At 43.7% G+C, this 26284-nt stretch overlaps 1 protein-coding gene across 2 annotated transcripts in view; it reads left to right on the forward strand.

Annotated features, from left to right (window-relative positions):
- The first annotated feature begins 1843 nt into the window (after nt 1-1843).
- FLNC (filamin C) overlaps nt 1844-26284 on the forward strand; it is an 86602-nt gene continuing 62161 nt past the window's right edge. For both annotated transcript variants that reach the window (XM_073579216.1, XM_073579217.1), the window contains exon 1: nt 1844-2697. In XM_073579216.1, the coding sequence (XP_073435317.1) occupies nt 2346-2697 (352 nt within the window). In that variant the 5' untranslated portion in view covers nt 1844-2345. The remainder of the gene's footprint in view (nt 2698-26284) is intronic.

Raw genomic sequence — 26284 nt, forward strand, 5'->3', positions numbered from 1 at the left:
GGGGGATTGTGGGAACCCCTGGATCTCAGTGTACTGCTTTGGAGTGATTTTTGTGGAAAAGCTTTGGTTGTCATTATACCTGTAATGGGGGCTTTGGTTGACACTACTTTGAAGGGGGAGGGAGCTGGATGTGGCTTGTGACCCTCTGTCAGTGCTGAATGTGGCTCGCGACCCTCTGTCTAAGCTGAATGTGGCTCTCAAGGTCAGAAAGGTTGGGGACCACTGTAATAGAGGAAGGTTCTTAGTGGGAGACATATGTGAATGAGCTGTTTGGATGGGACAACGTTTAGATTGTTTATTAGTGTACAGTGAACCCATGGATTGTGGAAAGGGTTAATGGAGATCCTAAATGGCAGTCCAGAGGATATTCTCATTCAGCTGGACACACTTAGGGAGCATTCCCAGACAGATAGTGACCTACATTAACATGTTCCACGCCTGGCAGCTTAGTTTGTGAGTCAGTGTTCTCACCTTTAACCCTTCCAGAATGAAGTCACCAAGGGGGTACCCTCAGCAGCAATAAGCTCATGACTGTCTTTCTATCTGAAAACTTCTTACTAAGGAGAATACCATTGAACTACAGTAACTCCTATGCCAAGACCAATGACTGGAAAGATGACACAGCACACACCATTCAGATCTAAAAAGCCAGAATGACCAAATAGATTTGTAAATTTGTTTCATGGAATAATCCAGACTAATAGAATCCACAGATTAATCCAAGCGGTGCCCCAGATCAGAGCCTTGGACCAGATTGTTTTTTTTCCTCCAGCTGAGAACTATTTTAATTTATATTCTTTTACTTTTTATTAAAAGTGACATTAGAAAATAAACTCTGCCTGCGCAGCACACATGCCAGTCTCCGTCAGCTTTGAACCATGCATGTACTGTATCACTACTTCACTGGTTACAGCTACACAAATAAATACAAGGCACAAGCCCATTGCCAGCTGTGAACTATCACTGAATTGGTAGAAATATTCTGGGGGGCATCGAAATGTGACTTCTGAAAATCATTCTAAAAATGTAGCACACATTTCCCTCAGATGTACCATCCTGTGCCTCACAAGACCATTTCATATCCTTAGATGCTGTGTGCGTCCAATATTGTATATATTGTGACGTCACCACTTTTTATCAATGGTGAATGAGCCAACATAACAAAAAGTCACCGCAGACACTATACATAGAATATATGGCCCCATCTGTGTCACTCACCAAATCTGTGTAATGTTTTAGAATGATTTAAGTGACTGTAACTTTTACTGGTAATAAACATATATATATATATATATACTAATAGGGAATTTAGATTGTGAGCCCCATCGGGGACAGTGATGATAATGTGTGCAAACTGTAAAGCGCTGCGGAATATGTTAGCGCTATATAAAAATAAAGATTATTTATTATTATTTTAAACCCCATACACTGTCATATTAAAGGCAGTATGCTGGGGGAGGCGAGTCATTTGGGGAGGTGGGGGTCTCCCTTGCATTACATCTGCTGCTTTTGTTAACTTGTGTTGTAAGATCCTTTCCCTCTGCCCCCTCTCCCTTCACAGACAGACCTCACTGATGGGGTAGCTAAAAATACAGAGATGTTACAAGCAGTTGGAGCATGGTCCATGGAAGCCAATCCCAAGTCCCGCTATCCATAGCACCCAATCCAGCTCGGCCTTATTATCTCACTGGGGATTAGAAACTACTCATCTTAGTTGTATATGGTCATGGCTAAGGCATTCCTAGGAGTCCATGCCTCTGACGTTTGGGGGGAGGGAAGCTGAGAGGAGACTAAAGAGGGAGGGGGATCAGTTTTCTTTAAAACCATCTCCATCCAGGACTCCACACTTTCAAACAAGTTGCTAAAGCCCTCTGCTCTCAGCTGTCTCTCCTGCTCTCTGCCTGTTTGCTGGGACATCTTCTCTGGGGCCAGCTCTTCTGCCACATTATTTTGTCATCCATATCACAGTTCTGCTTTATCTATCTGTGCACCTCTGCTCTCCACAAAGAAAGGATTCCCTGAAAGGAAACAGAAGACAGGAAGGAGCAGAAAGGTGAAAGCCTACTGCGCTGCGATAACTCTTCCCTCCCTCCCAACTCTGCCCCATCACTCTTGGCGGAGGGCGTGAAAGGGTTAACCCGAACCTGCCAAAAAACATCTCACTGTTTCCAACAAGAGGACGAATAATAAGGGAACTAATTTGATTGCTGAGCTCTGTTTCAGCAGTTTGAACTCGATTTCACAGTGTGGGGTTTGGATCCAGCAGTTTTTATACACCCTGTTTTTTTTCCTCCACCCTTGTTGATCCACATATAAAAAGCAGAAAGCTCCAAAAAAAAGGCATCATGAGCACTAACGATTACTACGACCAACATCAGCTGTACCAGGGGGAGGAAGCAGAGGAGATGCCAGCTACAGAGAAAGACCTGGCAGAAGATGCCCCCTGGAAGAAGATCCAGCAGAACACCTTCACAAGGTGGTGCAACGAACATCTCAAATGTATGAACAAGCGCATAGGCGACCTTCAGAAAGACCTAAGTGATGGCCTCAAACTTATAGCCCTGCTCGAGGTACTGAGTCAGAAGAAGATGTACAGAAAGTACCACTCTAGACCAAACTTCAGGCAGATGAAGCTGGAGAATGTCTCCGTGGCTCTGGAATTCCTGGACAGAGAACATATCAAGCTGGTGTCTATAGGTAAACGTCTGCCCATTTACTGATTCTTTACTAACATGTTGCGAAAGATTTTGCCTATAGAGAAAAAAAGAGTATTGGGAAAAAAGAAGCTTCTATCTCATTTGTCAGTGTTTCTAGGTAGCACAATGACCACTTGTACCTGCTGCTTTTCTCCATCACATTCCTAAGTAGTGGTGGATAATGCCCATAAACTGGTTGCACTTTGGGAGACACATCTCCTTTACTGACACAAATGATGCTTGTGGTCTAAATTAGTTGCAGTGCTTAGGGCCTTCCATAACTAATTGACATAACTGATTGATAATTTCCCACCTGGTGTGTGCCTTCACATGCACTGCTATGTATTTATAGAGATGACGCCTTTGCAAAATGTTTGACTTTCCAGTATTTTTTTATTTAATATAGTTCCATAATGGTTTCACTACTGGGACAATCAGCACAGACAGTCTTCTAGTACCAGGAAAGATTCAACTGTAATTTGCCATGAAATTGTTATAATTCTCACACTACATGGTAGTGGGTTGCAGGAAAGCCTGTGTTATGTTGGATTGTGACATCACTATTATAATTTTCTGCAATCAGCCTTTCATTATTTTGTATGACTGGCTCCAAAGGACAGTAACTAATAGTTATTACTTAAAAGGGTAATCTTATTATAGACAACTTGATTCAAGATGAGATCCGAGGGGGAAATTAGCTGACCGCCTGGAGCCCTGGTCTAGGCATTCCCCAGCAAACAGCGGTAGTGCCAGACAGAGGTTGCTGCTGAGGACATGTAGTATTACATGGCAGCCATTCATAGAAATTTTGCTGTAATACAGGCATGACTCAAGTCCACTAGAACGGCTGCCATTGATACAGACCTGCTCTATGCCCTTGACCACAGAGGAGGTCCCAAGTGGGGGACCCCCTCTATAATGTTCATACCCTAAAAGAGCATATGCGCATGGGAGGTCTTCATGATAAAAATCCCTTTACATTTATTTTAATTAACATCCCTTTTTAAGTTTTAGTGTGATTGTAAAATATTCCAAAGACAAGTTTTACTGATTTCTCATCACACATTCCTTAGTTACTTTTGCTTCTAGCAAACCTAGGTGAGATCCAATATGTCTACCTTTCCATCCTGCATGTGAGATGCCATCCCGTGATGTGTTGATACAGTCCTTGTATAACATTTGAGAACTGTAGTAAAGTTGGGTGGAAAACCATGTGGGTGCAGTAATGCTGCCCTAGATACTTGTTACAGGGCTTGACAGGACTGGATATACAGTGGGTACGGAAAGTATTCAGACCCCTTTACATTTTTCACTCTTTGTTTCATTGCAGCCATTTGGTAAATTCAAAAAAGTTCTTTTTTTTCATTAATGTACACTCTTGCATCCCATCTTGACTGAAAAAACTAGAAATGTAGAATTTTTTGCAAATTTATTAAAAAAAAACTGAAATATCACATGGTCATAAGTATTCAGACCCTTTGCTCAGTATTGAGTAGAAGCACCCTTTTGAGTTAGTACAGCCAAGAGTCTTCTTGGGAATGATGCAACAAGTTTTTCACACCTGGATTTGGGGACCCTCTGCCATTCTTCCTTCCAGACCCTCTCCAGTTCCGTCAGGTTGGATGGTGAATGTTGGTGGACAGCCATTTTCATGCTCAATTGGGTTTAGGTCATGTCTCTGGTTGGGCCAGTCAAGAATGGTCACAGAGTTGATCCGAAGCCATTCCTTTGTTATTTTAGCTGTGTGCTTAGGGTCATTGATTTGTTGGAAGGTAAACCTCCGGCCAAGTCTGAGGTCCAGAGCAGTCTGGAAGAGGTTTTCATCCAGGATATCTCTGTACTTGGCTGCATTCATGTTTCCTTCAATTGCAACCAGTCGTCCTGTCCCTGCAGCTGACAAACACCCCCATAGCCTGATGCTGCCACCCCCATGTTTCACTGTTGGGATTGTATTTGGCAGGTGATGAGCAGTGCCTGTTTTTCTCCACACATAACGTTTAGAACTATCACCAAAAAGTTCTACCTTCATCTCATCAGACCTGATAATCTTATTTCTCATAGTCTGGGAGTCCTTCATGTGTTTTTTAGCAAACTCTATGCAGGCTTTCATATGTCTTGCACTGAGCAGAGGCTTCCGTTAGGCCACTCTGCCATAAAGGCCTGACTAGTGGAGGGCTGCATTGATAGTTGACTTTGTGGAACTTTCTCCCATCTCCCTACTGAGTCTGTGGAGCTCAGCCACAGTGATCTTGGGGTTCTTCTTTACCTCTCTCACCAAGGCTCTTCTTCCATGATTGCTCAGTTTGGCTGGATGACCAGGTCTAGGAGAACTTATGGCGGTCCCAAACTTCTTCCATTTAAGGATTATGGAGGCCACTGTGCTCTTAGGAACCTTGAGACCTTGAGTACTGCATAAATTCTTGTGTAACCTTGGCCAGATGTGTGCCTTGCCACAATTCTGTCTCTGAGCTCCTTGGCCAGTTCCTTTAACCTCATGATTCTCATTTGGTCTGACATGCACTGTGAGGTCTTATATAGACAGGTGTTTGCCATTACAAATCAAGTCCTATCAGTTTAATGAAACACAGCTGGATTCCAATGAAGGAGTAGAACCATCTCAAGGAGGTTCACAAGGAAATGGACAGCATGCGACTTAAATATGAGTGTCTGAGCAAAGGGTCTGAACACTTATGGCCATGTGATATTACAGTTTTTATTTTTTAATAAATTTGCAAAAATTTCTAGAAATCTGTTGTTTTTTTTCAGTCAAGAGTGTGCATTAATGAGAAAAAAATGAACTTTTTTGAATTTACCAAATGGCTGCAATAAAACAAAGAGTGAAAAATTTAAAGAGGTCTGAATACTTTCCATACCCACTGTATGTCTGATATGGCTTTATAGACTCTGTAACTACTTGACAGAAGAGGACAACTCAAGGACTTATGCTGACTGGCGGTATATTATGTTGTACTGCAAAACGGCATAGCTAATAATGTGGCCTGAGCTGATATTCTGTAACACACGATTACGATCAGGTAATATCTTCTGAGAATGTTGATGGATGTGTCGCAAAGAAGCATAATGGACCTTTAAGTTTATCACTCTCCAAAGAGAAATATCGGTCATATTTTTATGAAGATTATCATTTAGGGTACATAGTAAATTAGGTTATATTTCTGCTTGGTTGGTATATGTGGGAAATGCCTACACATTAGATCACTAATTACATACATAAGCCTTGATGAGATTTGTCCTAAAACACTAAGTAACTAAAGAATGGATTTAGTGTCTTCACATGACATCATCATCTTAATCCTGCATTATAAAACTGTTACTGCTAAAGTACAAATCCAATTTATGACCTTATCTAGTAAAAACACAGCCATCAGGTGCACGGTAGCATATTAATGACGGAATCACTACTTTAAATGCTGTATATGGAGTGTGTCATTATCATTGTCTGTTGATGGGCTTCATACACTATTGAACATCTGGCTGATTACTTACATATTACATATATCTCACGCTGTTTAGGATTATAACCATGACATTCTAATATACAGTGGAACTACCTGAAGGCATTTGCTCAATGGCTAATGGATGGGGGAATTGAAATGTTAAAGCAATGGTTGCAGAGTAGTCAGTGTGACTGCTTGTAGTATGTATGTACAATAGATAGATAGTGAATAGTGTCTAGATAGACATGATAGATGGATTATAGATAGATGATAGGTAGATAGATATGGGATAGATAGATAAGAGATAGATAGATAGATAGATAGATAGATAGATAGATAGATAGATAAGAAGAAAAATGGGAAGACGCACTACTGAAGTTTCAAAAGTATAAGTGGACTTTATTGGGTCCACATGGCCCAATAAAGTCCACTTATACTTTTGAGACTTCTGGAGTGCGTCTTCCCATTTTTTCTTCTTACAAGTCTAGCAAGTATATGGATTGATTGCTGGGACAACTAGATAGATAGATAATGGATTGATAGATAGATAGATAGATAGATAGATAGATATGGGATAGATAATGCTTGACAAAGACTGTGCTGTGAAGTTGAAACGTTGCACCACTTGATGCTGGATTATAGCCCACAATTTTTCCTTGAACTGGAGTGCTGCCTGATTTTTTTCCATTTATATTTTGCGTTGGACAACTGCATTACTCAGGAAGTATTGCACCCAAAATCTGCTCAAGTTTGTGCTGCTACCTGTCTTTTCTATTTAGATAGATAGGTAATGGATAGATAGATAGATAGATAGATAGATAGATAGATATGAGATAGATAGATAGAAAGATAGATAGATAGATAGATATGGGATAGATAGATAGATAGATAGATAGATAGATAGATAGATAGATATGGGATAGATAGATAGATAGATAGATAGATATGGGATAGATAGATATGGATAGATAGATAGATAGATAGATAGATAGATAGATATGGGATAGATAGATAGATATGGGATAGATAGATAGATATGGGATAGATAGATAGATAGATAGATAGATAGGGATAGATAGATAGATAGATATGGGATAGATGGATGAATAGATAGATAGATATGGGATAGATAGATAGATAGATAGATATGGGATAGATAGATAAATGGATGGATGGATAGATAGATAGATAGATATGGGATAGATAGATATAGAGATAGATATGGGATAAATAGATAGATAGATATGGGATAGATAGATAGATAGATAGATAGATAGATAGATATGGGATAGACAGACATATAGATAGATAGATAGATAGATAATGGATAGATAGATAATGGATAGATAGATAGATAGATAGATAGATAGATAGATAGATAGATAGATAGATAGATAGATATGGATAATAATAATAATAAATTTTATTTTTATAGCGCCGACATATTCCGCAGCACTTTACATTTCAGAGGGGATTTGTACAGACAATAGACATTACAGCATAACAATAATCACATACAGTAGATTATAACAAATAACAAGAGGAGTGAGGGCCCTGCTCGCAAGCTTACAGTCTATGAGGAAAGAGGTAGACACGAAAGGTGGGTGGTAGCAGTTGCTCTGATTGTATGGACCAGCCATAATGTTAAGTGTGTAACAGTACAGACACAGAGGGATAATGGATGCATAAAGCATGTGGGAACATGATGCTGGGAACCTGGTTATGGTAAAACTTTTGGCTCTGCCACACAGGGATAGGTTAGGTTAATGTGTTGAGGCGATAGGCCAGTCTGAATAAATGCGTTTTCAGGACACGCTTAAAATTGTGGGGATTGGGGACTAATCGTATTGACCTGGAAAGTGCATTCCAAAGAATTGGCGCGGCACGTGTAAAGTCTTGGAGACGGGAGTGGGAGGTTCTGACTATTGAGGATACTAACCTCAGGTCATCAGCAGAACGGAGGGCGCGGGTAGGGTGGTATACTGAAACAAGGGAGGAGATGTAGGGTGGTGCTGAGCCATGGAGGGCTTTGTGGGTGAGGGTAATAAGTTTATACTGAATTCTGGAGTGGATGGGTAGCCAGTGTAATGACTGGCACAAGGTAGAGGCATCGGTGTAACGATTGGTGAGGAATATGATCCTGGCTGCAGCATTCAAAACAGATTGGAGAGGGGAGAGTTTGGTAAGAGGGAGACCGATTAGAAGAGAGTTACAATAGTCGAGACGAGAATGAATAAGAGAAACAGTAAGAGTTTTTGCAGAGTCAAAAGTAAGAAAAGGTCGAATTCTAGAAATGTTTTTGAGGTGCAGATGACAAGCGCGAGCCAGTGATCGAATGTGGGGGGCAAAGGAAAGCTCGGAATCAAGTATGACCCCAAGACAGCGGGCATGTTGCTGGGGAGTAATAGTGGGACCACACACAGAAATAGCAATGTCGGGTATAGGTACATTAGTAGCGGGAGGAAACACCAGGAGTTCAGTCTTTGACAGGTTCAGTTTCAGATATAGTGAGGACATGATATTAGACACAGCGTTTAGACAATCGTCAGTGTTTTCTAGAAAGGCTGGCGTGATGTCAGGAGAAGAAGCGTATAATTGGGTGTCATCAGCATAGAGATGGTACTGGAAACCAAATCTACTGATTGTTTGACCAATAGGGGCAGTGTACAAGGAGAAGAGGAGGGGGCGTAGAACCGATCCTTGAGGAACCCCAACAGTAAGGGGAAGGTGAGAGGAGGAGGAACCGGCAAAAGAAACAGTAAAGGAGCGGTCGGAGAGATAGGAGGAGAACCAGGAGAGAACGGTGTCCTTGAGGCCAATGGAATGGAGCATAGTGAGGAGGAGCTGATGATCCACAGTGTCGAATGCTGCAGAGAGATCCAAGAGAATTAGCATTGAGTAATGACCATTTGATTTAGCTGTTAGCAGATCATTAGAGACTTTAGTGAGGGCAGTTTCGGTGGAGTGTAAAGAGCGGAAACCGGATTGGAGAGGGTCGAGAACAGAGTTTTCTGAGAGATAGCGGATAAGACGGGAGTGGACCAGGCGTTCCAGGAGTTTAGAGATGAAGGGAAGATTAGAGACAGGTCTATAGTTAGCGGCACAGTTTTGGTCGAGGGATGGTTTTTTGAGTAGTGGATGTATGATGGCATGCTTAAATGAGGAGGGAAAAATACCAGAAGAGAGAGAGAGGTTAAATATTTTAGTTAGGTGAGGGGTGACAGCAGGGGAAAGGGACTGGAGGAGACGTGACGGAAATGGGTCACTGGTGCAAGTAGTTGGGCGAGAAGATGCAAGGAGCCTGCTTACTCCTAGATAGACTCCAGATAGATGGATAGATAGATAGATAGATAGATAGATAGAACAATTATTTGCTCATTGTTAGTGGCTATTTGCTTCTAGTAGAAACAAAATATGTTTTATCCATTTCATTTGTTTCTGAACAGTTCATTAACCAGAGATGTTTTTCCTGAAAAGTAATTAATCAGTTTAAAACATTACAGTGAAGCCAGAAATGTTTCCAGTTATTTCTTCTTTTTATTTTATTAGTGGCAGTATTAGGAAGAAGGAAGAATGAACTTCACCATGAATATTTCACAGTTCATCTTCTATAATTTTTTTGCACACACCTCTATTTATAACTCCCTTTAAATGTAACTGCTGCATCTGTCTTTAGTTGATACTTCATTCCTTTTACTAACACTACAAGATGTTGTCTGATATTAAACATGCATCATTCAAGGCTTGCACAAACCCATGGGGGAATATGTGAGTTCCCCTATGTGTTCCCTGTGCAGGATTGGGCCCACAGCCACTTAACATCCTACATGAGCAGTGCTTGGGATAATACACTTTGTGCTCTACATTCAGGTAAGCCACCTGCCGTGGTATGAACATGTATCATCATCAACACTGCCATATACTCCACCTCTAGGTAACAGACTTATCAGGTGGATCTGGGCCTACCAATTCCACCCCACTGCATCTTCTAGATACTCTAGAGCCCACATCAAAGGGGCGGAGTCCGACATCAGCGTACTATTACACCTGATGTCGGAAAGGGGAAAAGTATTCTCATGCATTTAAAATGTAGATATACAGTACCTTACCAATACCGTTGCTGAAGGCCGCAGTCTGGGATGAGGGGGTGTCCGGTGGTGCTGTGGGTGCCCAGCAGTGCTGCGGGGGGGTGTCCGGCGGTACTGCGGCGGTGTCCAGTGCTGCTGTGGGTGTCTCTGATGCTGCAGGGGCTCTGCTGGCCTTTTTTGAAAGGCCACAGCCCCCGCAGTTCCATGGTTTCTTATGCGGTGGACTCCGGGAAAATGGCTGCCAGGGGCAGCGCATGTGCAGATGGAGATCTCAGGAGATCCCTGCAGCAGCTCTGGACACCCACAGCAGCACCAGACACCCACAGCGGCGCGCCACACATCGGAGCACACCCTCATCCCAGCCTGTGGCCTGCAGCATCACCCCCAGGGGCGGGCTGGGCCGGGTGGCAGGAGGGCATATGCCCCCGGGCGGGTGCCTAAGCAGCTGCACAGGGTCGCTGGAGGACCGGCAATGATTTTAATACATAGCGCACCTGTAGTGTGCAGTCATGTCATCCCGCCCGACATGCAGGCTGCCTGGCTCCAGCAGTATGTGATGAGCAGGCAGCCCCAGGCTGGCAATAGGCTGAAGGTAAATCGGGCCACCGCGGCCCCTTTAAATGTTTCTGCAGCCCCAGGCTGGGCACAGCCAGGGAGCCGCAGAGAGAAGTTGCAGGGAAGCTTCCGGCTCTGTTCCACTTCCTGCAGCCGCTTCCTGGAGGAGGAGTATGACAGCTCCACTCCTCAGCGGCTCCAGCTGCTGGATGCCTTCTGCTCTAAATTCTGCTGCCTGGAGCCATGGAGTTTCTGCACTGCTTGCAGGTGGGCACCTTCGCATGATTCATGTCCTGACCTTCCTGTCTGCTTCACATCCTGGGTGGTAAGAGGGTGTATTATGCCAGATTTCCAGCTATCATAGACATTACTGCAGATCTCCCCATTACAGGTGCAGTAATGCTGTCACTCAGGGCTGTAGGGGCTGCACATGATGTAGGGGGGTGAATGTGAATGGGGCTGCACATGATGGAGGGGGGGAATGGGGCTGTACATGATGGAGGGGGTGAATATGGCTGCACATGATGGAGGGGGGAGTGGGGCTGTACATGATGGAGGGGGGGAGTGGGGCTGTACATGATGGATGGGGGGAGTGGGGCTGTACATGATGGATGGGGGAGTGGGGCTATACATGATGGAGGGGGTGAATATGGCTGCACATGATGGAGGGGGGAGTGGGGCTGCACATGATGGAGGGGGTGAACATGGCTGTACATGATGGAGGGGGTGAATATGGTTGCACATGATGGAGGGGGAGTGGGGCTGCACATGATTGAGGGGGTGAATATGCCTGCACATGATGGAGGGGGGAGTGGGGCTGCACATGATGGAGGGGGGGAGTGGGGCTGCACATGATGGAGGGGGGGAGTGGGGCTGCACATGATGGAGGGGGGGAGTGGGGCTGTACATGATGGAGGGGGGGAGTGGGGCTGTACATGATGGAGGGGGGAGTGGGGCTGTACATGATGGAGGGGGGAATGGGGCTGTACATGATGGAGGGGGGGAATGGGGCTGTACATGATGGAGGGGGGAATGGGGCTGTACATGATGGAGGGGGTAAGTGGGGCTGTACATGATGGAGGGGGGAGTGGGGCTGATGGAGGGGGGGTGGGGCTGTACGTGATGGCTGGGGGGTAAGGGGGATTGCACATGAAGTGGGGGGTAAGGGGGACTGCACATGAAGTGGGGGGTAAGGGGGACTGCACATGATGAAGTGTGAGGGAAGGGGACTGCACATGATGAAGTGTGTCTGAGGGGTGATTGCACATGATGAAAAGGAAGGGGGATAAGGGGCTGCAAATGATGAAGGGGCACGGCAGATGAAGTGAGGGGTGATAGGGGACTGCAATGTATGAAGTAAGGGGACTTCAAATTAAAGTGGGGGGACTGCAAATGATGAAGTGGGGGAGAGGATGGGGACTGCAAATGATAAATTCAGTGTGAGGGATGGGGCACAGCAATTTAATTGAAGGTGGGGGCGAGGAGAAAATGATGAATTGAAGGTGGGGCTGGGGAGAGCAAATGATGATCTATGGGGAGAACAAATAATGAATTTTGAGAGTGGGGGAGTAAATGATGTATTGAATGTGGGGTAGAGCACTTGATAATGAATAGAGGGTGGGAGAGAAAGACATGACAATGAATTGAGGCGGGAGGGGCATGTAAATATAATGAATCGGGGTTAGGGTTAGAGCAGGAGGTACATAGTGGGGGGCCTTGAGAATGAAGTGCCTGGTAATGAATTGGGCGAAAGAGTACAGGTGCTAATTAATTTATATATTAAATGGGGAAAGTGGCATTTATAGTTAGTGGGTGCACAGTGGTGGATTATAATTTATATTTGGAATGGTGGGTTGCATAATAACCAATTATATGTTGATTGTGGGTGCACCTCTGTATTCAGATGTGTAGTGTAGAAGAAAGGGAAAAAGTGGGGAATGTGCTCTGGAAGTGGTGCTCTAGGTAACTGTGCTATTTTATGCAGACACGAGTCCTGGCTGGAAGAAGTGATGGCGGTCTGTGCTGGATGAAAAAGAAAAGCAAAGATGAAGGACTTCAGCTAGAGACGTCACTGGTGAGTCAGTGTGTTACCTGTACACTGACACTATACACTGTATCTATATACAGAGCTCATGTGTATGTCACTGGAAGTGGTGATCACTGTATTACCTGTACACTGACACTATACACTGTATACTATATACAGCAGTCCTGTGCATAATGTCACTGGTGATCGCTGTATTACCTGTAGACTGACACTACAAACAGAGCTCCTGTGTATAATGTCACTGGTGATGCCTGTATTACCTGTACACTTACACTATATACAGAGCTCCTGTGTATAATATCACTGGTGATCACTGTATTACCTGTACACTGACACTATATACAGATCTCCTGTGTAGAATATCACTAGTGATCACTGTATTATCTGTACACTGACAGTAAATACAGAGTTCCTGTATATAATGGCACTTAGTATTGTGGGTTTTTTTAATTAATGATTAGTATTGTAGTATTCAGTCACTATGTGGTGGCAATATTTGGTCTAGCCAAGGTGTGGCGGTATTTGTTCCTTGTATGCGGTATTATTCGGTCACTATGTGGTGGTAGTATGTGGTCTGGTCATGGTGTGACGATATTTGTCCCTTGTATGTGGTATTAATGGTTGTTTAAAAAAAAGTAAAGGTGTGTGACTCATTCCCTTAAAGAAAAATACCTAAATATATATTTATTTTTAATAGTGTAGAGTAGGGCCCGGCCAAAAGAGTCTACCGTGTCGTGGTATCAGCTTAAAAATTATTTTGGCCAGAACAAAAGCTGCTGGTTATGAATGTGATCTGGTGTTTCATGGGAACTGGTAATATCTGATTGGTGAGGATGTGGTGGTGATGTTGAGTTTTTCCAAGAGTGAGCGGTGGGACTGTGGATTCTCAAGGGAACCGGAAGGCCCGGTCTGGCTCATAAGCTGCTGACCGCAGCTTCCTGAGACTTCAGTGTGCTCATGCAGGCATATCTCATGACGCTCTGCGGACCGGAAGAGAAAGTGGAGGCTGCAATGCCGGGAATCAGGATGAGGTGAGTATAAACTACATTATTTTTATTATGGAGAACTGGGGCCATCCTACTATATATATATATATGTATATATATATATATATAGAGAGAGAGCGAGAGAGATGGGAGAACTGGGGCTATTATACTATATATATATGGGGATAACTGGGACTGTCATACAATATATATATGGGGATAACTGCGGCTGTCATACTATATATATATGGGGAGAACTGGGGCCATCATACTATATGTGATGAGAAATGGGGCCATCATACTAGATATGTGGGGAGAACTGGGGCCATCATACTATATATATGGGCAGCTGGGGCCATCGCACTATATTTATAGTGGGAACTGGAGCCATTGCACTGTATATATCTCATATCTCTGTGGTAAGCTCTGTTCTGCACCCATATTTCTGGGGTAAATTCAGTTCTGCTCCAAATCTCTGTAGTAAGCTCGGTTCTGCTCCCTTATCTTTGTAGTAAGCTGGGTTCTGCTTCCATACCGCTGTAGTAAGCTCGGTTCTGCTCTCATATCTCTGTAGTAAGCTCGGTTCTGCTCCCATATCTCTGTAGTATTCTCCATTCTGATCCGTATCGCTGGAGTAAGCTCGGTTCTGCTCCCATATCTTTTTAGTAAGCTCGGTTCTGCTCCCATATCTCTGGAGTAAGCTCTGTTCTGCTCCCATATTTCTGTAGTAAGCTTGGTTCTGCTCCCATATCTCTGGAGTAAGCTCGGTTCTGTTCCCAAATCTCTGGAGTAAGCTCTATTCTGTTCCCATATCTCTGGAGTAAGCTCTGTTCTGCTTCCAAACCTTTGGAGTAATCTCTATTCTGTTCCCATATCTCTGTAGTAAGCTCGGTTCTGCTCCCAAATCTCTGGAGAAAGCTCCGTTCTGCTCCAAAATCTTTGGCGTAAGCTCTGTTCTGTTCCCATATCTCTGGAGTAAGCTTGGTTCTGCTCCCAAATCTCTGGAGAAAGCTCCGTTTTGCTCCTAAATCTTTTGAGTAAGCTCTGTTCTGTTCCCATATCTCTGGAGCAAGCTCTGTTCTGCTCCCATATCTCTGGAGTATTCTCCGTTCTGATCCATATCTCTGGAGTAAGCTCGGTTCTGCTCCCAAATCTTTGTAGTAAGCTCGGTTCTGCTCCCATATCTCTGGAGTAAGCTCGGTTCTGCTCCCAAATTTTTGGAGTAAGCTCCATTCTGCTCCCAAATCTTTGGAGTAAGCTCTGTTCTGTTCCCATATCTCTGGAGTAAGCTCTGTTCTGCTCCCATATCTCTGGAGTAAGCTCCATTCTACTCCCAAATCTTTGGAGTAAGCTCTGTTCTGCTCCCATATCTCTGTAGTAAGCTCTGTTCTGCTCCCATATCTCTGTAGTAAGCTTGGTTCTGCTCCCATAGCTCTGTAGTAAGCTTGGTTCTGCTCCCATAGCTCTGTAGTAAGCTTTGTTCTGCTCCCATATCTCTGTAGTAAGCTTGGTTCTGCTCCCATATCTCTGTAGTAAGCTTGGTTCTGCTCCCATATCTCTGTAGTAAGCTTGGTTCTGCACCCATATCTTCGCAGTAAGCTGTGTTCTGTTCCCATATCTCTGTAGTAAGCTCGGTTCTGCTCCCATATCTAAGAAGCAAGCTTCTTACTGTTCCCATATCTATGTACCAGCCTAGTTTTAAATCCTGTTATCTCTGCTGCTTTAATGCAATGGCCAGAGATAAGCAGGGAAAAGGAGGGCTAGCACAACTCGAGGGCCACTGCCTTGTGATTGCCCCCCAGGCTGAAAAGTGCCAGCCAGCCCCTGATCACCCCACTCCTACCTCCATCATCAGCGACCCTGGGACCCCGCTTCACTGCAGCCACCACCCCCGTTAAGCAATAAGATGCATGGATTATAAGAAGCACAACCATTTTATTAAAAAAAAAAATTCCTATTTTTCTCCTCAAAATTTGGGATGCGTCTTATAATCCGGAGCGTCTTATAATCCGAGCATTTTATAATCCAAAAAATATGGTAATTTTACACGGGTGGAGCAAGTGCTTTGGGATGATCTATTATTAATGCGATCACTTGGTCCCCACACAGTTTGCATATTGTTGTCAGCACACCCCTACTTACATGTGGAAATGTGCAGCTGACATTTATTTTTTAGGCGGCTTGAAAAATCCGTTCAGTCAATGAACAGTCATTTTACTTGGTCGTCGGGTGATCACTGCCATGTTTGCAATGGTCAATGAGCGCTCATTTGGTTGTAAAATGGCCTAGATAAATATGTAATGAATCAGAATAATATAAATGCTGGATGGTATCTAACAATAAGTGGTCATGGTTTCTCTGTAAGCACACAGCAGCCAGAGATTAGTCCTGCTTGTGCCCCTACCCCCAACTGTGAGGAGATGTGACAGGTGTGTGTGACACAGAGCAGGGCTGTCATTACTGATATAGCTGACATTTTGTGTGAGAACAGAATGAGCAGGACAAAGGCTTATAGAAATCTGGATCACTGTCTTGTAAATTATATTTTATCTGTTAGACCTATACTATCCAGCCACCAAAAAAAAAGTGGGAGCTATATGAACTCTACATGTCAGTAGTTCTCAGACAATGCACCTTACATGTGATATCCCAGAATGTTATACTAAATCAGGGACGGACTGGGAGTGAAATTCGGCCCTGGTATGTGAAAGCAAATAGGCCTATGTTGTTCCTCCCACCTGGTGCTCCGTCTCAACAGCACCCTGACAACGCTGATACTTTTAGCAGCATAGCAGACAATGCAGCCCACGACTGGACCAGCCCATCTGGCATTTGCCAGAATTGTCAGATGGCTAGTCCGGCTCTGTACTAAATCATAAAGTGGCCATAAATACAGTTATAAAGAGAGTGCCTATAATATATTTCTAAGCACAGAATGTGCGCATTTGCTTCTGTAGCCATCAAAATGGCACAGGGCACATGCCTCGTTCACACTTTCAATATTTGGTGAGTTTTTTACCTCAGTATTTGTAAGCCAAGACCAGGAGTGGAACAAGTGGATCAAGAGGAAAAGTATTATAGAAACACATCACCACTTCTACATTTCTCACCCACTCCTGGATTTGGCTTACAAATACTGATGCGAAATACTGACGAAACACTGAACGCGAGAACGTGGCATGACAGACATAAGATGCATGCCATAGAGCTTGGCTATCAGCCCCTAATAAATAGCAGTCTTTTCTACCAATAATGGACGCAGAACAAAGAGACATTGCTAGCCGTATATACTCAGAATTATGAACAGCTAACTAGAATATGCCAGGTCTAATGACACATAGCTAGTTATGTACCGTATGTTTTATGAGTTTGTATTATCATGTAAAATATTTCCACTGCCTCATCTACTGATGAAATATGGCCTGAAGCTGAGGAGTGCATAATGGATGCGATGCTGGCCACACCGGCTAAGAGCTTCTTATCTTACATTGCATATAAACACAATGCTGAGGGGGAAGTTGGTCTGATATGGACTCCGGAGGTCTTTCCTTCAGTCAGGATACAGAAATACCAACATTCCTGCGCTGAAGTTATGTGTAACGCGCTTCTCCTACACGAACATATTGCTAACACTGATCTGCATACATGATTTATTTACATAGTAACGATATTGTACGCTTTCTACCATTTTAATAAATTACAGATGAGTGAATGGAGGCAGGAGATGAGTGAAAAGTGTACATTATGGTGAGATGAGAGAGAATAACAACAGATGAACCCAGGCAAATATGCTGCCCGAATAAGTGCTGACTGACTACTGTCGGTCAGAATGTCATCCGTAAAAAGAAATGGACAGCACTCAGACCAATGTTATCCAATGCGACAGTGCACATGAACGATTTTTTCCTCTGACTGAATCTGCATGTGAACAAAATTTGTAGCGTGCCCAATTTTCCTCTAAAAATTAGATGAGACTCACCCATTAAAGTCTATGGGTGTGAGAAAAAATCGTATGCCATACAGAGTCACAGTAGAACATCCGATTTTTGCAATTCTGTAAAGGAAACTGTAAGACTGAGTTCACACGACGCGTTTTTTTCGCGTTTTCACAGCAGTTTTAAACGCGCGATTTTGCCGCGAAAACGCAAAAAATAAGCATCCCATGCATTCCTATGGGATTCCGCAATGCTGTGCTAATGCTGCGTTTTTTTCTGCGGCAGAATCGCTTTGCGGTAAAAAACGTAGCATGCTCATTAATTTAGCGGAATCGCGGCGATTCCACCCACATAGGAATGCATTGTTCTGCTTACTTTCCGCATGTGGCTGTGCCCACCATGCGAAAAGTAAGCAGAACATTTGCGGATGTACCCACGGTCCGGAGGAGAGGAGACTGTCCTTGGGGCTGTGGGTACCATATCCCTGTAAAAAATAGAATTAAAATAAAAAATATTGTTATTCTCACCTTCCGGCGTCCCGCACAGCCTTCCCGCCTCTCTCCACGCTCCCGGTCCCAGTAATCCTTTGTGAGAATGACCGATGACGTCGCGATCTCGCGGGAGCACGACGTCTCGCAGTCATTCGCGCAATGGAGTACTGGAACCGGGAGCGTGGAGAGAGGCGGGAAGGCTGCGCGGGACGCCGGAAGGTGAGAATAACAATATTTTTTCATTATTTTTTACATTTTATCTTTTACTACTGATGCCGCATAGGCAGCATCAGTAGTAAAAAGTTGGTCACACTTGTCAAACACTATGTTTGACGAGTGTGACCAACCTGTCAATCAGTTCTCCAAGTGATGCTCCAGATCACTTGGAAAACGCTAGTTTTTCCGCAGGAATTTAAAATGCGATTTTCCCGCGGAATGGAATTCTGGAATTCTGGAATTCTCACGGTAACTGTCAGAATCCTGACAGCGCCGGCGTGCAGCCTCCGCTGAGCAGGGACTCACCTGCACTGTAGAGGGCCTGGGGTCAGGTACAACCGGAAAGTATAGATGCACAGGACCTGTGGACGCTGAAGTTAGCAAACAGTCACAGGACCTACGGTCATGTGACTGCAAGGGGGCGGGGTTTATCGTCCTGCTTTCAGAGATGACAGGACACTATACAAAAACTCAGAGTCAGGCAAAACGGAGGTCATACACAATACGGGCAAGCGAGGTACAGGAGGGATATACAGATGGGAGGTCAGACAAAGCCAAAGTCATACACAGTACAGGCAAGCGCGGTACAGGAGGGATATACAGATGGGAGGTCAGATAAAGCCAAAAGTCATACACAGTACGGGCAAGCGCGGTACAGGAGGGATATTCAGGAGGGAGGTCAGACAAAGCCAAGGGTCAAACACAGCACAGGCAAAGCAGGTACAGAGTCAGCAAACCAGAGACATAAACCGTAAAAGAGCAGGGTCAGAATACCAGGCCGGCGGACAATGATTGGCGTGACGCACGGACAGAGTAGGGTCAGGCACACTCAGATAGGAGTATAAGCGACAGGGGACGGCTCTCCTCTGAAGCTATAAAAACCCTCCCTAGATCCACAGAGAGGCTCTCAGAGTTAACTCCTTCACCACCTACCCAAAACCCAAAACACACCATGACAGTAACTTCCGCGTGAGTTCCGCTACGTGTGAGCGTAGCCTAAAGGGTCTTGAAAGAGATTAATAGCTGCTGAGTAGAAAAGTGGATGACATACAAACTGCACACAGATGACAAGTACCGTAAGCAAAAATCATCACACTTTTCTGGATGAAAATAAAGACGGGCTTTTTATACTGTCGTGTGACCCAGGCCATAGCAATATATCGGCATTCGTTTACAGGCCCTTCTACACTGGCCAATGCAAGATGTATGGCATCAATTCATCATTAATATGAATGTTCAATCCCCATACAATTTTCTTACTTTTGGTTGAGCGGGCGTCCCAGTCGTTAGGCCCCCACAGAGATTTTACATTTAACCATGGATAGAGGATAAATATGTTTTTATGAGAAAACTCCTTTAAGAGAAAATAGTTGAAAGATGTGACTAAAGAGAAACCGGCCAACACCATTTTCATGGTGGCTTTGGACAAATCTCTAATGTAAGCTACTTAGTAATTGTATAAATGTATGGTCAAAATGACGACATTATTTTTTTTAGTTTGACTTTGATTTTTTTTCATTAAAGGATTTTCCATTAATGGACAACCCCTTCGTAAATGCTAAAGTGCCCCAGTTTAAATAAAATCCCCCTGCATACTCACCTTCCGGATCGGTACCAAACATGCGATGTAGGTGCTGCGCCTCCCAGCAAATACGTCACATTGAGCGTGCTGCAGCCAATCAGCGGCCATTGTTTGGCTGCAGCCATCCCACTTCCCGCAGACGGAATCCATCTGATGGAAATGTGAAGGCTGCAGCTGATCAGAAGCCGCTAGTAGTGGCTGCTGCGCTCATGTGATATAACAATGTTATGTGACCACAATGAAGACACAGCTCCAACATTGCAGGAAGGGCGTCAGTCCAGGAGATGAGTATGTGTTGTTTTTTTATTTTATCTGGGTGACTTTTAGCATTTCAGAAGGGATTGTCTGATAGTGGACCACCCCTTTAAATGTTTTTTTTATTATTATTAAATCACATACTCATTTAGTGTAATTAGTTATGCAATTAGGCATTATGCTATTATCACTATTCTCACAATGTTAGCACTGGTTCCAAGCATCCCAAACCTCGACACTCACTTTGTTTTTGACACAGAAGAAACCTTCCTCTCCCTACTCGTTGGTAATGAAGGGGGCTGGCTGAAGAGCTTATTTCAATAGGCAGCCAGCCCCTTTTCTGCATCAGAAGATCAATTAAATCATATTTGTAAATCAACAAAATACTTAGGTTCCTGATGAAAAACGTATGTACATAAATGATATATTGATTAGCAGACAAATATGTCAGCCCTCAGTATACATATACTCATAATTGTATATTTATATATATATACAGTATGTGTATATATATATATATATATATATATATATATTATACAGTATATATATATACGCCCAGCTGAAGGCTTATTTATACTTGGAAACTGTATACAAAGAATGTGTGCGAAGCCAGATTTGCAGACAGCTGGCAATCTGTTATGGAGTCTTCTCCCTGACATAGCTTTATCTAATAGTACAAAATGTCTATGGTGATACTGAATTGCCAGCACAGACACAGGCGTTGTCATAGGTTATAAGATGTAATAATGATTAATTACAGCTAGTAACGTTATTATCTGCATGCTAGATGTTCTGATAACTATAAAGCCAGGTAAAGGCGTCTGAGCAGTGAGCAGAGGGAAGGTGTCTAAGCAGTGGCTTGACTAGAGTCCTATGAGCCCCAGTGCAAAATTTGGACATGTACCCACCTGCATGTTGGTCAGGTGTAGGGGTCCTTGTAGCATTCTAAATTCTATAATGACATACGTGTTGCCCCCTCCATTATGAAGTAATGTCATCAATGCTTTCCTAATGTGCCCCATCCTGGCTCCTTTCCAGGTACATATGTCCCCCATCCTGGCTCCCTTCCAAGTATATATTCCTCATCGCAGGTCCCTTCCTGGTATATATGTCCCCCCATCATGGGCCCCTTCCTGGTAAATATGTCTTCCATCCTGAGCCCCTTCTTAGTATATATGTCCCCCATTTTGAGCCCCTTCCTGGTATATATGTCTCTCATCCTGGGTTCCTTCATGGTATATATGTCTTCCATCCTGGGCCCCTTACTGGTATATATGTCTCCCATCCTGGACCCCTTCCTGGTATATATTTCTCATCCTGGTCTCCCATCCTGGGCCCCTTCCTGGTATATATGTCCCCATATCCTGGGCCCCTTCCTGGTATATATGTCCCCCATCCTGGTATATATGTCTCCCATAGGGGTTCCTTCATGGTATATATGCTTTCCTTCCTGGATTCTTTCATGGTATATATGTCCCCCAGCTTGGGTTCCTTCATGGTATATATGTACCCCATCTTTGACCCCTTCCTGGTATATATGTCTCCCATCCCGGATTCCTTCAAGGTAAATATGTTTCTCATCCTGGGTTCCTTCATGGTATATATGTCTTCCATCCTGGGACCCTTCCTGGTATATATGTCTCCTATCCTGGACCCCTTCCTGGTATAAATTCCTCATACTGGTCTCCCATCCTGGGCCCCTTCCTGGTATATATGTTCCCCATCCTGGGTCCCTTCCTCCCTTCCTGGTATATATGTCCCCCATCCTGGGCCCCTTCCTAGTATGTATGTCCCCCATCCTGGGCCCCTTCATGGTATATATGTCTCCAATTCTGGGTTCCTTCATGGTATGTATGCTCTCCATCCTGGGTTCTTTCCTAGTATATATGTCCACCATCCTGGGTTCCTTCAAGATTTATGTCTCCCATCCTGGGCCCCTTCCTGGTATATATGTCTCCTATCCTGGGTTCCTTCATGGTATATAAGTCTCTCATCCTGGGTTCCTTCATGGTATATATGTCTCCCATCCTGGGTTCCTTCATGGTATATATGTCTCCCATCCTGGTATATATGTCTCCCATCCTGGACCCCTTCCTGGTATAAATTCCTCATCCTGGTCTCCCAACTTGGGCCACTTCCTGGTATATATTCCTCATCCTGGGCCCCTTCCTGGTATATATGTCCCCCATCCTGGGCCCCTTCCTGGTATATATGTCTTCCATTCTGGGTTCCTTCATAGTATATATCCTCTCCATCCTGGGTTCTTTCCTGATATATATGCCTCCATTCTGCTTTTCCCTTAAAAATTCCAAAAACATTCTACTCACGTTCCCCCTACTCCCATGTCATGCGGTGTCCTCATCTGTACAGGCGCAGAGGCCAGCAGCTGACATCAGAATGCCTGCTATTGGTGACATATCACTTCACTGCCATGCGCCACCTCCCGATGTCAGCTGCTGGCCTCTGATTGGCCGGCAGCATGTATTACAGTGCGGGGACCTGAAGGGTCTCTGCTGCAATACATTTCAGCTGAATGTGTGTCCTCCTATGCACATCCAGCTGAAATAGCTGCTCATGTTGGCGGGCCCCCTCCCCCACAGGCCCAGTCACGCGCCTGCTGAGACCGTGATCATTACACCCTTGTGTGTACGTAGATACCAGATGGCCATAAAGATACATCACCACATAAATCAGTCCTGGACTTCTGAGCCTTTTATTTGTTGGAATAATCTGCCATAATTAGTGAATTTGATATGAAGCGTTGATCTGCTATCTCAAGGTGTCTGTAACAGATACCGTGCGTCTTCATGGATAGATGCAAACTGCATGTTTACTATTCTATCAGTTCACTAAAGGGAATTTCCATAGGATAAAACAAATACAATATGCACTTAGGGTACCGTTACACCTAGCGACTCACCAGTGATCCCGACCAGCGATATGACGCGGTCAGGATCGCTGGTGAATCGCTGGGTGGTCGCTAGTGTGCTGCCACTCAGGCAGATCTCACCAGCGACATCGCTGGGGACGGGGATCGCTACTTACCTGTCAGACGCGGCGATCCTGCGTCCTCCCGCCCGGCTCCACGCGTCGCTCGTCGTCACAGCAGGAAGCGCCGCAGGAAGTGGACGACGAGAAATGATCCAGGACCTTCTCGCACGACCAGCGATAACCAGCGGGGGAGCCGGTCAGAGGTAAGTATCACATGCAGCGATATCGCTAGCAATATCGCTGTAACGTCACAAAATCGGTGACTTTACAGCGATATTGCTAGCGATATCGCAGTGTGTAACGGGGGCTTTACTGGTAATATGTATGAACAGGTTTACATATACATAAAAAAGGAATGTCAGAGCATATGTAACTTAGGACTGGATATATCAGTGGTCATTTTAATACAAATAAATAAAATGTATAATGTGGCTGTTAAATAAGATTGCTATGTATTACCCAGATATATCAGTTTGTGCTTTGCTGCATTAGTTTATGATTTTTTGTTACGACACTGAATGACATTGCATGTAAGGTCACATGGATGCTATATAAAGCAGTGGACAGAAAATAGATGGCTGCATCATTTATATATGGCCAACACTAAAAATTTTCCAAGCCCGCTCAACCGTACTCTATTTCAGTTTCATCCACGTACATACTTATAATATACCAGCGCAATTTGCAAGGGTTGCAGTGTGAATAGAATGATGGGACACATAATGTAAATTTATTAGCAATGATAACATTAGTATTGTGTATATTACATAGTAACATAGCAACATAGTTAGTAAGGCCGAAAAAAGACATTAGTGCATCCAGTTCAGCCTATAAAATTCTGTCAGAATAAATCCCCAGATCTACGTCCTTCTAAAGAACCTAATAACTGTAAGATACAATATTGTTACGCTCCAGGAAGACATCCAGGCCTCTCTTGAACCCCTCGACTTAGTTCGCCATCACCACCTCCTCAGGCAAGGAATTCCAGATTCTCACTGCCCTAACTGTAAAGAATCCTCTTCTATGTTGGTGGAAAATCCTTCTCTCCTCCAGATGCAGAGAATGCCCCCTTGTGACCGTCACCTTCCTTGGTATAAACAGATCCTCGGAGAGATCTTTGTATTGTCCCCTTATATACTTATACATGGTTATTAGATCGCCCCTCAGTCGTCTTTTTTCTAGACTAAATAATCCTAATTTTGCTAATCTCTCTGGGTATTGCAGTTCCCCCCCATCCCCTTTATTAATTTTGTTGCCCTCCTTTGTACTCGCTCTAGTTCTTTTATATCCTTCCTGAGCACCGGTGCCCAAAACTGTACACATTACTCCATGTGCAGTCTAACCAGGGATTTGTACAGAGGAAGTATAATGCTCTCATCATGTGTATCCAGACCTCTTTTAATGCACCCCATGATCCTGTTTGCCTTGGTAGCAGCTGCCTGGCACTGGCTGCTCCAGGTAAGTTTATCATTAACTAGGCTCCCTAAGTCCTTCTCCATGTCAGATTTACCAAGTGGTTTACCGTTCAGTGTGTAATGATGATATTGATTCCTTCTTCCCATGTGTATAACCTTACATTTATCATTGTTAAACTGCATCTGCCATCTTTCCGCCCAAGTTTCCAACTTATCCAGATCCATCTGTAGCAGAATACTATCTTCTCTTGTATTGACTGCTTTATATAGTTTTGTATCATCTGCAAATATTGATATTTTACAGTGTAAACCTTCTACCAGATCGTTAATAAATATGTTGAAGAGAATAGGTCCCAACGCTGACCCCTGCGGTACCCCACTGGTCACAGGGACCCAGTTAGAGAATATACCATTTATAATCACCCTCTGCTTTCTATCACTAAGCCAGTTACTTACCCATTTACACACAATTTCCCCCAGACCCAGCATTCTCATTTTGTGTACCAACCTCTTGTGTGGCACGGTATCAAACGCTTTGGAAAAATCAAGATATACCACTTCCAATGACTCACCTTGGTTCAGTCTATAGCTTACCTCTTCATGAAAACTGATTAGATTGGTTTGACAGGAGCGATTCCTCATAAACCCATGCTGATATGGAGTTAAACAGTTGTTCTCATTGAGATAATCCAAAATAACATCCCTCAGAAACCCTTCAAATATTTTACCAACAATAGAGGTTAGGCTTTACTGGCCTATAATTTCCAGGTTCACTTTTAGAGCCCTTTTTGAATATTGGTACCACATTTGCTATGCCCCAGTCCTGTGGAACAGACACCGTCGCTAAAGAGTCCCTAAATATAAGAAATAATGGTTTGTCTATTACATTACTTAGTTCTCTGACATGGACATGAGAACAGAGAACTGCCTCTTACTAAGTAGCTGATATGTTTGTCAGCAATGGGGTAACTGGAAACTTTAATATGTACAATATTTATAGCTCTCTAGTTTTCTGATGTGGTAGAGGGGGAGTTCCTTACATATCAGGGCCAAAGTGCAGCTATGACCTCTGCCCCACCATAGATTTACCCCATAGTTACAGCTCTGAATATCAGTCTTACTTGTGACAACCAAAATAGACAAATATCTTGTCACGACAACTCTCCTGCCCATCAATGAGTGATAACATGTCATAGTATGTGTAATTAAAGGATAAATCCATCCATTGTGCTCAGCGTTTATTGGTAAGGATAATATTACAGCAAGGTATTAGAAGATCCCCACATAATATAAGGCTACACATGCATTTGCATGAGTCTCATATTTTGATCTAACTCATGCATTAATTCACATTTATCACACATATGTTTATATTTATTTATTTTACTCATTTATATAGTGCCATTAATTCCATAGAGATTTACAGACATTATTGGCACTGTCCCCGATAGGGCTCACAATCTAAGTTCCCTATCAGTATGTCTTTGGAATGGAGAACCCAGACGAAACACACGCAAACACGGGGAGAACATACAAACTCCTTGCAGATGTTGTCCTTGGTGGGAT

Source organism: Dendrobates tinctorius, unplaced genomic scaffold (genome assembly GCF_039654945.1).
Source record: "Dendrobates tinctorius isolate UK_male_01 unplaced genomic scaffold, ASM3965494v1 ptg000062l, whole genome shotgun sequence".
Classification (NCBI taxonomy): Eukaryota; Metazoa; Chordata; class Amphibia; order Anura; family Dendrobatidae; genus Dendrobates; species Dendrobates tinctorius.